General features: G+C 39.2%; 1 protein-coding gene across 4 annotated transcripts in view; it reads right to left on the bottom strand.

Moving 5' to 3' along the window:
* gramd1bb (GRAM domain containing 1Bb) overlaps window positions 1–16,439 on the bottom strand; it is an 86,446-nt gene that overhangs the window by 52,903 nt on the left and 17,104 nt on the right. For 3 of the 4 annotated variants that reach the window (XM_039622919.1, XM_039622915.1, XM_039622916.1), the window contains exons 2-3: window positions 5,561–5,650; window positions 2,091–2,117 (exon numbers count right to left, since the gene is read on the bottom strand). Coding sequence is in view for 2 of the 4 variants with exons in the window: in XM_039622915.1 (XP_039478849.1) it covers window positions 2,091–2,117; window positions 5,561–5,650 (117 nt within the window). In the remaining 2 variants the exon portion in view is untranslated. The remainder of the gene's footprint in view (window positions 1–2,090; window positions 2,118–5,560; window positions 5,651–16,439) is intronic. The other variant, XM_039622920.1, reaches the window with a different exon arrangement.

Below are 16,439 nucleotides of genomic sequence, written 5' to 3'. Positions count from 1 at the left end.
GTATGGCAACATGCTTTAACACAGGATAATGCAGACATTATCACATTTATAATAATTATAGGTTGTGCTCATTATTAGGCTTTTGTATTTCTTTCTCACTTTGCCATGAAAGGAAAAACAATGGAACCATTTTTCCGAATTCCCTGGAAAATGTATATGTGGATACTTGCTGACAAACCCTATTATATTTTCCATACAAAGAATGCATTAGAGCTTCTTTCTCCTCATCAAAACTGAAAGGTTTCTAATTACACTTGCAATACATTTTACCAAGCCGAAGGGCTTTTTGCATGCATTATTTACAGGTGCTCCTATAAATAAGTATTGATCTTAAGCAGTCTGTCTCACTACTTAGGAAATACTGGAAGCCCTGTTACAAGGTCTACGGAGACAGATTTAGGCCCTGTTGTCTGTGGGATGGGCTTCACGGATTGGTCTTTTCACACTGTACACCACACATGCTTGATTGGATTTGGGGGGTTTGGCGACTGGGTCAACACCTTGAGCTCTCTGCTCTGAGTAGTTTCTGCTGTGTGGGGAAACACATTGTACAGAGGGACGTCAGCATCAGCAACATTAATAAAAATGCAAGGATTTAAGACTTCTCATCAAAACATTGCACTGTAATAGTACGATCTACATTTTTTAAATTCCCCCTCCTCCCTTATTTTTTTAAATGCATGACTGGTGTTTGTACATCTTGTTTTTTTAACCACTAATCTAACTAATCATTAAAAATTTTACTGCTATTGTTTAATTATATTCTATCATATGCACTCATAACCATTCAGTTCTGTGTTTTCCTCTCAATAGGCAGTTATCCACCTCTGTTGTTCTGCCATCCTACCCGAAGCAGAATGTATGAATCATTCTAAAAATGCAGAGGTGTTTAAGTGAAGATGGCAATCAAACAAAAAGCAACAAAAAGCAGCATCTCTTGGACCAATAGTTAACACTCATTATTACAAAATACACCCACTGTCATTCAGAAGGTTTGCCCACCACATACAACATGCAGCTGAGCCACCTGTGCATCCAAAACAAATTTCAGACATTCTCCGAGTCCTGTGTCTTCACAAATTCAACAAGCATTAACTAGGAAGAAAAGGAAAATCAACATCTAATTACCATCAATTTTCCCACAAAAGCCACAGCTCCTGGCTTGAAAGACACTGCACTAAATGCCGGAGTACAGAGACTCCTAGTGGTTTAAACCTGGACTGGCCTGCTTGTCACCAAACTCGCATGACTGACCACTCAAAGCATACCAAAGCAGACACACGCATACCACATCGCACACACACAAACACAGAATAATAACAGTGTTCATTCAGCTCAGAAAATGTGCTGCACAAACATCACTTCTCCTGAATGATCGCTGTGAGCATCAAACGCAGGCACACATCAAAAAGCAAAGCGCTTACATGGTTATGGCCTCGTAACAAACTGCCAGTATCACTTTTTACATAAAATAAAACATGCTCACCACCATGTCTGAAAGATAGTACAGCATGTCTATTACTGGGTTGACTACACTCTGACTCAACATTGGAGAGTAGTCCTAAAGTCAGAAACCTAGAAACAGCAACTTATATAATTTCCTGTCACGCTGCCGGTCAAAGACTTGCTCGTAGCCAATCACACTCACCTTTCCAGTGTACGCCTCGGACCTTTTTGCCACAGGTCCAGCACAGTCTCTCTTGCACAGCCTTCACACCCCAAAGAGCAAAGTGTCTGTGCCCACAGTGTGAGTGCACAGTGCTGACCTGCCACCGGCTGGGTAGCTAAAGGACTACAATCTCCACAACAGTGCCCAACCTACAAAGCCCTGTTTGTGTCTAATGTTGTTTGTCCAATAAAAGATAACAATGGCATTCCATGGCTTGCAACTGTATTCACTGCTGGCCTCTCCAAATGTAAAGCGTATTCAGACACCTTGGTTGGTGGACAAAGGCGTGAATCTGTGTCACATGAGGGGTGGGTGGGGCTAGGGCAGATGGGGTGACAGTAAGGCTGGTCACGGTGCATAAGCTCACCAGCATACGATGCATGCCACCACCTCTACGGGGACGATGAGGAAGTAGACTCACCTGATTTTGTCCGCTGCACTGTCAGACCTGCACGGGGGGAAAAAGAACAATCAGTCATAGCGTACTGCAGACACGGCTTTTATGTAACAGCTGAAACACACTTTCTTTTTCTTCTAAATAACTATAACTCCTCAGTTTATAACAACTCAAGTAAAGAATCTATTGTATTCATTATATATTCATATAGTTTTACAAACTCACTAACTATAATTTACCTGAGACGCATGAGGTGAGGCGCATGTCCACAACTGCTTGTTAACAGAATGATCTGATCAGCCAATCACTTGGAGCAATTATATTTAGGGATGTAGGCACTGGTCAGATGACCTGCCAACGTTCAAACTGAGCATCAGGATGGGAAGAAATATGACTTGTGACTTTGAGTGTGGCATGGTGATTGATGCCAAATAGAGTGGTCTCCGTATTTCAGAAACTGCGTCTCTACTGGGATTTTCCCTGAGAAGTGATTGGTCAGACTACTTTGAACTATCCAACAGTAGCTCAAATAACCAGCAACAGTAGCTCAAATAACCAGCAACAGTAGCTCAAATAACCATCCAAACAAGAAAGGAATTAGAAGCAGGAATCACCAGACACTGAGCAGCCTTCCTGTTCTACAGTAATAAAACCAGAATACAACCTGCTTGAAACCAAGTTGTCCCGTCAAGTTGAGCTCCTTGACAAAGACTCATTCAGACTGATGGCAGCATGTTGGCAATCTGTCTGCATTTAAAAATTAAGCACCAATTATTTACAAACCTTCAACACTCAGAGGGTGACTGCAGTCACTCCAAAACACACTGCAACTGTTTGCAGAGAGATTGCCTCCTATCAGGCGACCTGTGCAACCACCTTGCATTCAAAAATGGTATTGAGTGTGCAAGACCCACAATCTCTGGGCAGCCACTGGCTGTGAATGTGAAAAAACTTATTCAGCATAATGATTTACTAATGTGTACAATTTTATATCATTATGTAGGAATGAAAACACACAGTGCATATTAATTCAATATTTGAGCATTTATAATCTAGTTATAGATATCTGGAGGAAGTGAGCTTCCCCAGTGTATGATTAAAGTCCATCTCTGTCTGCTTGCTGCACTGTAGTGTTTCATATAGTGGTGGAAATATAGCTGCGGATATATTACTTAAACCTTCTGAGAAGGGAGGGGGTTTAAAGCTAAGTGTCACATGACAGCCTGGCACTTTCACTGTAGTTACATAAACGTATTCTCTATTCTGCAAATTGATCCAGTGATGGCATGTCTCACAACGCACAAATTTTCATTCACAACTAACAATCATGTGCTGCATCATCTTCACCGATGAGTCATATTACACTCACTTAGCAAAGTCACATTGTGATATTACATAACACTATCTGCAGTTAAAGTGGAGGAGTTGAGCAGAAGCGTCAGCGGCAACAAAACCAAAAACATGACAATGACAGGGAATGAGCAAACTTGTCTTCACGTCCTTCCCAAAAACCTCCACAGATGCCCCGATAATCTGGCTGAGACAGCTAAACGTTCACATACTGTGTAAGCCTGCTGCCACTCCACCAGAAAATGCAGCTGCGCACAGCATACACCGAGCAAAAACTGCAGCACACCAGACAGACAGACAAACGCAGAGAGAGCAAAAAACACAAGCGTGACTGGCATGGAGATGACGACACGGGCGAAGTTTGCGAGAAGGCAGCCGCCGGGCAGAAATCCAGCTGTTTTTACCTGCAGAGGAGACATGACATTCCGTGCCCTCTAAAGCCGGCTACAGAACGCTGCTCTCCCTGCAGCTGCTGCAGACAAACCTCACTAGCTATCACCAGTGCAGCAAAGAAAAGAGCGGCAAAAAATCCCATAGGTTTCACAGGTGCTGTTCCTGATTTGAGTAAGAGGAGACACTGAGCGAGGAGAGTGCGCGGGAGGGAGAGCCAAAAAGAGAAACATGGAGAAGAGAGCAGGACAGAGAGAAACAGTGGAGGTGTAGTGCACAGCTCTGGTAGACTGAGCTAAAAGCAAAGACAACTAAGTGGGTGGTTATTCAGAGGCTAGACGGAGGGGATTCTTGCAAATTTTCTCTTCAGGATGTCCTACTTTTGCATCATGCTTGACCGAATCTTAGCTCTGCACGTGAACAATATGAGCAGCAGTTCATTTGCTCTAAAGCATCCAACTATTTATTTTAACCAGATTCTACTCTATTTTTGTCACACCATTATGAGATAAGATATTAAGCATGAAATTAGCCAGTTTAGAAGAATAATTATTGACACAGTCTTGTGTTTTCTTACCTGTAGGCTGTAATTATCTGGTGTGATTTTAAGCACCACCCTTAGATTGAAAGACTTATAAATTTGGTGTGCAGGTTTTCTTATGCAAAAATCTGTTTAATTTTTGCAGTGATCTAACAAAGTTCCTCTTCCTCATCTTTTAAAAAATTATTATTTTAATGCTTATAGCAGATGAACAGCTATTGGAACATCAATAAACTTTGCTATGGACAAAGACCACACTAGAGACTCTGCTTTTGCTTTCGGTACTCTGAGAATAGGAAAACTACATATATTATCAAGGCTTCTCTACAGCTTTACTATCTAATTGTAAAAATTGCCCTAAAAACTGGATATCACATCACAGGCCAACACATGTATGACAAATAAAGACATGCACACGCTTAAGCACCAGGTTCAGTTACTGATTTTACTTCTCAGTAGTGATGCTGTGACAACTGCAGCATCTCCCAAGGTGACAAAGAGCTAATCTCTCAACTCAAGCTGAGCTCTGGAGACGCAGAGCCTTTAATTGCTGTGGGAGAAGTTACATATGACCGCTTTCAGATGACTGCGGCGTAGGCACCAGTAAAAGAATCTTCTCTGTCAGTTTGTAATTCTCATAAATGTCACATCAGAAGGAAAATCAGAGCGTGGCATTTACAAGTTTATGGATAGTTCAAAAGCTTCATTTGAATCCATTTTCACAGAACTCAACCCTCAAAGAAAAAAGTAATGTTTTTTTGAATGAGGCTTCAATTAGCATTTTTATGAAACTGATGAAATATCTAAATGTAAAGCCACAACCAATCCTTTTGCCTCACCGTCACTACTAGCAAAAAAATAGACCTTGGACTGCCCTCTACTGGAGAACATATGCAATAACCAGAGACTGCATATGAAATGACCAAAAACACTGACTTCATTGTTCTTTCACTTTGAATGACTGTATCAGATTGAGACACAAAACACAGTGTATGTGCCCTCACTGAAGCTCACAGCATCATAATTCCTCTAATAATAAATTAAATTCTTACAGAGTGACCCTTGCAGTGCAGTACATAACTTCCTGGGTTTGACCTTCAAATCCCAGCTTCGACTTGGTTTTCTAACACATGTTAAAAGTCCTCTTGCACGACCACATAAAAAGTGTCTCATGCAAAGGCAAACGTGTGCAGCAGTTACACACAGTGCTTACCTCTCCTCTCGGATCAGTGGAGTCAAGAAGCGATTGCTTTCATCTTCATGGCTACTCTGCAGGCTGCTTTGCTGACTGCTTTGCTGGCTGCTGCAAGAAAATCAGGGTGACAGTCAGTGTCACACAATTCCAGCAAAAATTTAAACATACAGAAGTTGCTTCTAAAATGTATTTATTTTTGGCCTATTTCTCCCTAAAATAAATAAAAAAGAAAAACACAACAAAAGCAAACATACATACAAATAAACCCTATGCATGAACTTATATACAAATACATTTCATCTATTAGTTTCAACTCTCACACTGTCAGCATGTAAAGTATGTGTCAGCTACAGTTTTTGCATGCACATATCCCGTGGTAACACTAGAGGGCGTTATATGACATGGGCTATGCAAAGAAAAAAACAAGACCTCTGCAGTTTTTTGCAGGTCACAGATGTTTGAATATATATAGAGAAAATATTCATTCACAAAATGGGGCTTGAACAGCTTAGGAGCCAGAGATCTTTTGAAGAGATTTAGGACTGCTTCTGCTACACCACAAATAATGCACAAGCTGCAGTTTATCAGTTACTTTTTTATTTAGTGTGACTAAATGTTTTATATAGTATATGACTAATACACTAATAACAGAAGGTTTTTTCCTGAGCATTTATTTTCCTATTTTAAGATTCTGCAGTTATTCTCATCCACGCTTTGACATTTAAGAATAAAGCCAATCTGTTGGGAAAAAAGGTCTTCATTAATTCACACTCTTAAGTCTGCAGGATGCCTTGACCTATTTCCTACAGCAGCTATGAGCTGTCCAAGCCTGGAGGAGATGCTGGAATGTATGAAAAATGCAGATATTGGGAGCCTGAGATTATTTTGGGAAATTGTTGACGCACTTTGAAAATACTTGTCCGAGTTAATCAGTTATTTTAGTAATCTGTAGTTAGTAATCTGTAGTGTATTTAAGTTCTTACTATTAATAATACACATGTATACACTGCTACTAATATAAATGATAAGTAGGAAATAACATGTATCATGTAACAAAATGTAACAAAAAAAAAACCTCCAGCAAAAACAAACAAGCTAAAATTAGCTTTATCTGATTATCTGCTGCTTTTCTGGTACAAAAACTTGACTCCTGACAGCGGATGTCACTCAAAAGATACATTTTTGCAATTCCATATCATTTTGGCGGGTTCCTATCTTCCCTCCTGCTTCTTCCACTGCAACTACAGAGTGTCTGCAAGCTGTTCACTCAAGGCTAAGACATACTGTATGCACTCTTATCAGATGTGTTTATTCTGGTGTATGTATCTCTGTCCTTCAGAGCATGCTCATTCTAAATGACAAGAACAGAATGTAGACATGGAGTCGATCCAAACAGAATTATTCATTGCTCGTACACAATTAGTACAATACCCCCGACACTATTCATTATACTTTCTTACTTTTTCCTTTTTAAACCAACATATAAAAAGGTACAATGAAATCAAAGACAACAAAGCTACATAATCCAAACTTCGATCACGCATGATCCATGTTTATAATTTATAGTGTATCTTTAAATATTAAGCAGTGACTGGTTTACAGTTAGCAGGATACACATTTCTGCCACGCTGCTTTTTTATTTAGTAAATAACAGTTTAAAAAAAATCAGAAAGGGAAAATGAACTGTTGCAAATGTGCGTCCTGATGGTTAGTACTTAATAACAGCCCATCTGGTAAGTAACTCAGTTTATAAACACTTTTTATAGCCGCTACATTCTTTCAGTTCTTGTCCGGGGGGATTTTAACCTACACCTCCAGAATAAAGCTTCTAGTTCCGTGACTTCCTTCAGCTTTTATTTTTCCGATGCTAAGCTTGGGAACTGTGACAAAACCTTGGCTTGCACCTCTCGTGTTGTCCAGTTTTGAAACCCTCCTTTTCAGCTTCTACCACTGTTGCTCATTCAGGTCAAAAAGTTCAATTTTAATTTCATCAGTGCCCAGGACGTGACTCCAAAGACTCCAGACTTTTCTTTCCTTTTCTTTTAAATTAATTTGCAAATATCTCACTTGGCAGTAAGCTGAATTTTCAGGTCATATTTGTGTAGGTAACACTGCACAGAACAGAATGTGCATTACTATTCCAGTTTTCTAAATCGTTGTAAAGGCCCAATGCAGTCAAACACTTAGAGAGGATTTGCCTTTCTATCAATCCTGCTTGACATGTACAAAGAGTGCTCTCTCAAAGTGTATCTTTACCTTCCAGAAGTCAACTTGTCCTCCGGTGTTATTGTTAACTATGATTTTAAGTCACTGTGAACTGTGGAACTGTCTACCTGACAAAACTTTGCTATCTTCTTCCCGCTGCTTAATGAGAAGCAATTATTTAAATTTCCAGACCTTGTTAAGTCACCAACTCCCCTGTGCTCCAGATGGACACACAGTGCCTTCACACTGGAAGCAGCAGGGGAAATAAAGATGGACGATTCTCAACAATGAAACTTCTCTGTTCACAATCCAAGCATGTGACTATAGATGCTATGCAGTTTTTTAGATGTTCCCAGTCAGAGGGTTTGTATAGCTTTGAAATGTGCATCACCCGGAGTTCCCTATGAACATAACCCTAAAAAAGCCTTTGCAAACGTTATATGAGAGCTCAGACCACTTAGGCTGCTCAAAGTTTTACAAACTACATGATGATCTTTTTCTTTTTCTATTCGAAAACCATGAAAAAAAAACTTCTCTTGCTTAAAAAGTTAACTTTTATGTCTTTTGAAGACGATTTTAACCTCTATGTGTAAAACTACAGACATTACGACAAATGTTGACCATGGTTGACCGAACTAACCACTCTACACCGTAAAGTAGAAAAATTCACCTTGTTTTGACATGTAATCAGAAGCACTGCTCTTTAACTCTGTTAGAAAGTTCTATTGCTCACATAATGACACAAAAACACCAACATTGTTTCTACGACTGCAATGAAACTACCTGAAGAACAGCAGAGTTCTGGAAATCTCTTCAAACCTCAATTTATTTTTTTTTGTTTTCTTCTGCAGCACCATGAAAGGTTGAGTAGCTGAAATATTTATGTTTAGACCAAGTAAGAGTAAAACCAGGTAAAAATGTTAAACCACTTTCTGGAAATTGTTCTGCTCTTATCAAGCAGCAGCTTCCACTGTGGCTGTAAGCTCCCTCAGTTCTTTGAAACACTATCTTAGACACACAGAGATACACATAGGTCCACATGTACACACAGTGTGCACACCATATGTGTCAGACCACAAGACGGGAATAACATCAGAATGACAAGATTAAAATGAAACAGGATAACATGTCAATACTGCGACAAGGGATAAGTAAAAACACTCAGGCTGGACAAAGAATGTGTTGCTAAGGCTTTACTTAGAGAGGATTAAAATCAATAACACTTAAATGATTTCATGATTTCGCATTCATCACAAAAGATTTAAACATTTAAAGCAGTTTGATGAGAGGAAAACCGATTGGCCTTCCAGGTCAGGGACGAAAAGCTAAAGTTGTATAACAAAGAATTAATTATTTAAAGAATTTTAAAACGGCAGTCAGATTCAAATAAATCAATTGTACTCAACACGCGTTAATTCTTTAGAAATGTAAAAGGCATCATGGCAGTCCTGATTTACTACAGGAAGTGTAAAACGTCTTAATTTCATCCTAGTAAAATACTCCTGTTTCCATGAGGAGAAAACCAAGTTAACTTTCACACTGCAACACATCTGATTATCTGTAAAGGTTCTGCCAGAGTTGTATATTAACTGAGGATTACAAGCAGGTTTCACGTCACAGAGCTTTTGCACACATTGTTGAGTTCACAACATTTCTACTGCTGATTTTATGTCACGATTACACACTAAAAACAAGTACTGACAGGTAACATTTTCTAAAACGACACCCTATATGTAAATGAAGGAGTGCTTATGTAAAATTTGTTATTACATCTCAAAAAATGTTTCTCAGTACTTAATATTATATAATTATATAATATGTATAATATTATGTATAATATTATACATAATATAACGTAATGTAATATTTCTAAAGCCTTTCAGAAGAGAAGATCAAGGTAACCAAGGTAACAGCAACAGATCCCTTTATAAATCAACAAAGATGTGGTTAAATATAAAAGCTCTGCGTTTGTATATTAACTGGGAAATTAAAGCAGGCTTCAAGTCACAAAACCAATGTAGGCATTTTAAAAAGCACAAGATTAATAGGTAATTACTTCGGCTGCTGCTTTTGTGCCGTGCCCATGTCACTCAAAAAACAACTACTAAGCTAAAAGCCTTTTAAAAAGAAAAAATGATGTGATGTATGTTATACCCTTCATATTTCATTTCTAAATTAAGTTCTGGTGGCAATTTATCTTAATTTTAGAACCTCCAGAATGTAATAGCATGAGGATAAACTATATCCAATTTAAATGAACTGAACAGTGAACCCCTAACTACAGTATTCATGAATGACAGCTTTTTTATTATTTTTTTATGCTCCACAATCTAGAGTTACTATTTGTTTGTTTGTATGAAAAGACAGTTTCTTACATACACTTCAATCTCCAAAACAAGAGGAAAACAAATTGCATTGGAAATTGGAGGTCGCAGTGGTGGTTCAAACTGCATGCTGACAAAAGCTGCCTAAAATAACACAATAACAATTTATTTCGTTTTTCGTGGTGAGCCATCAAATATTGTAGTAGATATTTATATGAATGTTAACAGTATGGAGGAAAAGTCAGGGAATGTTACAGATTGATGATGAATTAAGGGAAAAACCAGAATGACCGACAGTGAAGGTTCCAGGAACTTACAGTTTAAGGGACATTTTACTGGCATGGTTTGGAGCCACTTTACAGGAAAGAGACATTGCAAATTAATACAAAGTACTCATGAGTGATGAGTGAAAAAATTTGTATGCTCATGGGAATGTTTTCTCCGGGAAGAAAGATCCCCCACTCGTAGGCATGAGGGTTTACTGATGAGAAAAAAAATGATGTAAAACATATTCTGTGGCATTTGTAATTTCTCTCTGATGCATCCATCGCGTGATGAATAGAGTAGGTAGAGTCGAAAAGCTACTGATATAAGAAACAGTTCATTTACCAATTAGTAGTAGTTAGTGAGTATTTGCAGACAAACATGAAAAACTACCACGGGAATCTGCTAGCAACCAAAGCAACTAAACTCACTGGGAGGTTTTTGGTGCATCAACTTCTTTGCAACCCTTTTCACCCAGCAACGGCCAGAAACTACTGGGAACTGCTGTCAACCAGTCATGATATACACACTTGTATCTAGCAACCATGTGGTTGATTCACATCCAACATGGCGGACAGCTGTTGAGCAATGCGCATGTGACGTCATGTGAGACCACTCAGTAGAAGAATGTGGGAAACGGCTTTCGGTCGTAACAAAGGTTTCGGTACAGCGGATGTTGTATTAAATATCAACTCTGTGAGAGAACACTGTGAAACAGAACAAACTGTCTCGGAAGTTTACGCACTTCTTGTTCTGCTTCAGCAATAATTAACCCTCTACAGCATAGCGTTGCCCTGAGGCAACAAACCACATTTTCATGCCTTACACTGGCCCTTCAAAAAAAAAAAAAAAATTCTTTTTTTTTTCAAATAATGCTACCAGACACATCTCTTTCCAATAAAATGATCAGTTGAAGGTGGTGTGACTTTCATTTTGGGGGGGGGGGGGACCCCTTTCTGCAAGCTGCACTACATGAGAGACATCTCCATTAGGAGGCAAGATAAAGATCACTATTTCACATGTTTATAGTGAAATAAATGTATAATAAAAAATACTTGTATGTGCATGAATATGTTAAGAAGCATATTTGATTGTTTGTTCTACTTTTAAAAATTTATTTATACAGTAAAACTGTTAATTTTCATTCGTTGCCTCAAGGCAACACTGCGCAGTTAGCCCAATTTTTTTCAGGCAATATATGCATTTGCATATGTGTGTACAGATGTGTTTGTGTGCATTTATATGATCATAGTATATGTTTTTTACTTTACAATCTACTCATAATTACAGGACATGGATGTAAATACCTTTTATGGAAGGAAACCAAGGGAATGTGCACTTTCTGTCCTCAGAAAGTGAGGACAGTGACTAATCCATTAGTTACAGTACAGAAACAAGCACTGCGTATTATTCACAAGGCTGGTTATCTAGATCATACTCACAAACTCTTTCTTCAGGCAAAGTTACTTAAATTCCAGGATCTGGTTAATTACAATACATCCATAATCTTATACAAAGCCTTTAATAAACTTCTACCTGCAAATTTACAAACTATATTTGAAATTCGAGAAGGGGTTTATAATGTGAGAGGCTTCGGAGTATTCAAATTACCCAGAACTCGAACAACCCGTAAAGGTTTTTGTGTGTCTGTATGTGGTGTGAAAATCTGGAACAGTCTGAGTTTACAACTGAAACAATGCAAAAATATTCATAGATTTAAATTCCTCTACAAACAGTTGGTCTGGTCACAGTATACTCAATGATGGTTTTAGTGTGCTCTGTAATGTCTGTTCTCTTACCATTGCTGGTATGGATTCAAAAAAAAAAAAAAAAAAAAAAAAAAAAATGTGTGTGCGTATGTATGTACATATATGTACATGTGTGTGTAGATATATATGTATGTATGTATGTATGTATATGTGTGTGTGTTTGTTACTATGTAATTATTATTGCCTGTTACCTGTGGTAATGCAATTTATAATTAATATATTCTGTATTCATTTATGAAGGTTCTATTTGTTGTTTGCGAGCTGCCGTTGAGATGCTTGCATGTGCCCGGGGCTGTTGATGGTTTGTTTGGTCTGCAACGATGGGCGTAGCTGCGGGAAGTTTATTGTTTTTTGTTGATGAGTGAGTATAGGGGTGGGATTTAATAAGTTTTCTTCGTCCCACTCCTTTTCAGGTAAATTTTGCTTTTTGTTTTGTGCACTTTATGTTTAATATATGTATTTTTGTTGTGCCTGAAATGAACAAATAAATAAAAAACAAAACAAAAATAAAAAAAAAAACAAAAACAGAGCTTTCAGGGAGTGACAGTGAAGTAGAGGAGTGGATCCCTGAATGAGGTTTGAGGGACACTTAGGAGCTCAGGGGTCAGGGGTCAGTTGGTAAAGTAACTGTGCCTGTGTGTGTGTTAGTGCCCACATAGCAAGCAGGTCTGGCCAGGATCTGGTATCAAGTCGGCACTGCTGGCTGACTTCTGGCATGATAAGACGTATGTCATCCAGATGTGGGCCAGGCCTGGCATAGATGGCACTGTCTATGTGATGGCATGCCATATCTGGCTTGATTGTGGCTTGGTTTATGTGCCCTAGGCCTACAGAAAACAGGTCTGGCCCAGATCTGGCATCAAGCTGGCATATCTGACTGACTGGTGTTTTGGCAGTGTATGTCAACCGGATGTGTGCCAGGTCTGGCAATGACGCCACTGTTTATGCGATGTCATGCCATATCTCAGGTTGTAGAGCAGGTTACAAACTGATCGGAAGGTTAGTGATTCGATCCCTGGCTCCTCCAGTCTGCATGTCAAGAGTGTGAATGTGTATGAATGTAGTTAGGAAGCACTCAGTTAAGCGAAAGTGGGTGAATGTGGCATGTTGTATAGAGCACTGTGAGTAATCTGGGAGAGTAGAAAAGCGCTATCAGTCCATTCACTGTCTGAACAGAGTTTCGGCATGTTACTTTTGCACTGTTTTGCATGTTCTGGCACATGTTGTTATTGCATGGCTTGATTAAGGTACACATTAGGCTGACATTTGGGGCCAGAGCTGAAACCGTTCTGGGCCAGCACAGGGCCAGCACAGGGCCAGCAGTGTATCTACAACTGGCCCGTGGGTGCACACCACCTACAGATGGCCCACATACCACAATGAATGACGGCCCTTTGGTGGCCCAGATCAGGTTTGCCAGAGGTGGCCACACATGGGCCAGCACAGGACCACCAGTGTGTCTGAAACTGGCCTTGTGCTGGCCCATGTGTGGGCCACCTCTGGCAAACCTGATCTGGGCCACCAAAGGGCCGTCATTCATTGTGGTATGTGGGCCATGTGAAGGCACATTGTGTGGGCCTGATCCGGGCAATACCAATTTTGCTGTGTGGGGGTGTGTGTGTGTGTGTGGTCGTGTATTACTTATTGTTGTGGGGACACAAATTTCTTTACACACTCATATTGTGAGGTCTCTCCTACTTTATGGGGACAAATTGCTAGGTAAATCATCAATTTTAGGGTGAAGGCTTGAGTCAGGGTTAGGGTAAGGTTCAGGCAGGGACTTGTGATGGGTAGAGTCAGGATAAGTCTCCAGGAAATGAATGTAAGTTAATGTAATGTCCCCAAAAGTGATGGAAACAACACGTGTGCGGGTGTGTGTGTGGGTGTGTGTGTGTGTGTGTGTTTGTGCACGCGCGTACATGGAGTTAGGGTCAAATGTTGGATGTATTTTGGTGTTTTATTGTTCTGTGAAATGTTTACATTGTTTATTTGTTGTTTATTTATTTGCTCATCCTTGTACTAATACAACTTATTAAAGAATAACTTGGCATTTTACTACCCTTGTCGCACAGTGTTGCCTTGAGGCAACAAACCAATATCTTTTTGGGGGGGGAGCAGGGTGTCAAATTTTATGATTGATATATTATTAGTGACCCTAAAGCTCCCCCAAAATAGGGAGAAATATTTTTTTTCCCCAAAAATTAAAAAGTCATGCAGTAGAGGGTTAAGTAACGACAAACATTAACATCTGAATTATTTATGTCACTCTCACACAGTTTCAAGCCATGATATTTTTTTTTTTCTTTTACATAATAGATGCAGTTGTACCAAGCAGCACACTGAGAAGCCATGTCAGCTTTATGCCACAGTACATTATTAAGCTGAGGAACGCTTCTTACAAAAGTTCACATTACACCTTCAGGAAGAAGTAGAGATTTTCTCAAGAACTGCTCGATAATGACCGTATTTCACACTCAAGGATGCTGCGGCAGTTATGCACCTCTGGAGAGTGCCGTCAATTCTGGGAAAGATAGCACATTTATGGAGGGAAGAATGAATCTATTCCTGTCTGCTATCTGTCAGCAGTGATAAGTGGCCTCCAAAAAATACAGTAAAGACAGAAAAAAAACACAACGAGAAGAGAAATTATCAGAGCTTTTCCTTCTAGCTTGTCATGGTTTGGGAAGAGAAAATATTATTTTTCAACTAGACTAACTAACATGCATTTGTATTCCTAGGCCAACCAGACAGGCTACAGTTTAGATTCAGGCCAGGCCAGACTTACATAAGCAGTGAAGACAATAAAGATGTCTAACTGATAACTAAAGGTAAATGCCACCAGTTCTGTCTCATTAAAACACAGTCACAATCTCACCTTCTTTGTTTCTGAGTTATAGCTGTGAATAACAGTTTAAAAAAGTAAAACATTATCATGCCAAAGTAAATATGTCTGTGAAGGTTCTCAGTCATCCAGGTCATCGTACTCTAAGGAGCTTGGAAAGAAAAGCATCTGGACTTCTTTAAGTTTCCTTGAAGATGTTTCACCTCTCATCCGAAAAGCTTCAGAGCGACAGGTGGAGATTTTAAGCCCTATGGGAGTGTCCCCCAAGAGGATCACTAACCCCTCTACCTAGTTACACGAGCCAAGGTGTGAAAACAGTTGTGGGTCACAATCAGCCAAGGTTTCAGGTGAACCCATTGTGAAAGGTAGCCCCACTCTATCATGTGATTTACTGAAGTCAAATGTGAATGTCAAAGTGAAGTTAATCATTGAACATTTGGATATTAAATGTCATCACGTTACCAATTTATTCTATTGCACATAGTTCTGTGGAATTCGAGAAGAAGATGAGAAGTAACAAAGTACAAATACTGTTACTGTACTTTGCTAGAATTTTCAGGTATCTCTACTTTACTTGAGTATTTATTTTTCTTACTTTAACTTTTTACTTTTGCTCTCTACATTTTAACACAAGTATCTGTATTTTCTACTCTTTAAATTTTCAAAACACCGTTGTTACTTTAGGTTTAACACATTTTGGGGATATTTTTATTTAACAACAATACCTAAAAGACTACAAGAGACAAGAGAGCATAAAGGGAGTAAGGTGCTTTAAGTGGCGGGTAATTTCAAATGCAACATTTCTATCAGCTCAACAAATATCAGCAAACGCAAACTGCTTGTGTGCAGTTTGTCACATAGTGTGTCTGCAAGCTGTGTTTCTCAGGGAGAGCAATGATGGCACTCAGAGATGCAGAAACATGTAAGAAAGACAGGCCAGGAAGGGGAAACTACAGAGGTATATATCTAAAAAGTAAGAACTGCTCAGTGGCATTTGATAAATTGGAAATTTAAAGCTGCATTTTTTGCTTTTATTTGATAGTTGAACAATGAAGGCAGACCGGAAAGTGAAGAGAGAGAGAAGGGGAAGTTATGATGCAAAGGGCCGTGGGTCAGACTCAAACCCAGCCTGCTGCACTCCAGCCATGTGGCATATGGTCACCTGCTCCCCCACTGAGCAAATCTGGCACAATGTCCTCATTTTTTAAAATCAGGTATTGGATCTGTATATGATGTAAAGCTATGTTTTTTCATATTGTGAAATGTCCTGGAAAACAGACTCAGTTATTATTAAAATACTGCTGTTTAGTACAGGATAAACGGGTTAGTTTGTGATGGATTTTAAGGTAAAGAACAATGTTGGGTGGCTGAAGTTGATCTATAACACTGAACAACACTTTATAAGGAATTCCATGAAGTCATTAATGTTCCCACTTCAGGAACACTGAGGCATTTAACGCTTACCATAAATCATAAACGTTAAGGTTTCCTGT

This window comes from Oreochromis aureus, linkage group 14, assembly GCF_013358895.1.
Source record: "Oreochromis aureus strain Israel breed Guangdong linkage group 14, ZZ_aureus, whole genome shotgun sequence".
Lineage (NCBI taxonomy): Eukaryota > Metazoa > Chordata > Actinopteri > Cichliformes > Cichlidae > Oreochromis > Oreochromis aureus.
The sequence above is the reverse complement of the archived record's forward strand: the minus strand, read 5'-3'. Positions and strand labels throughout refer to the sequence as shown.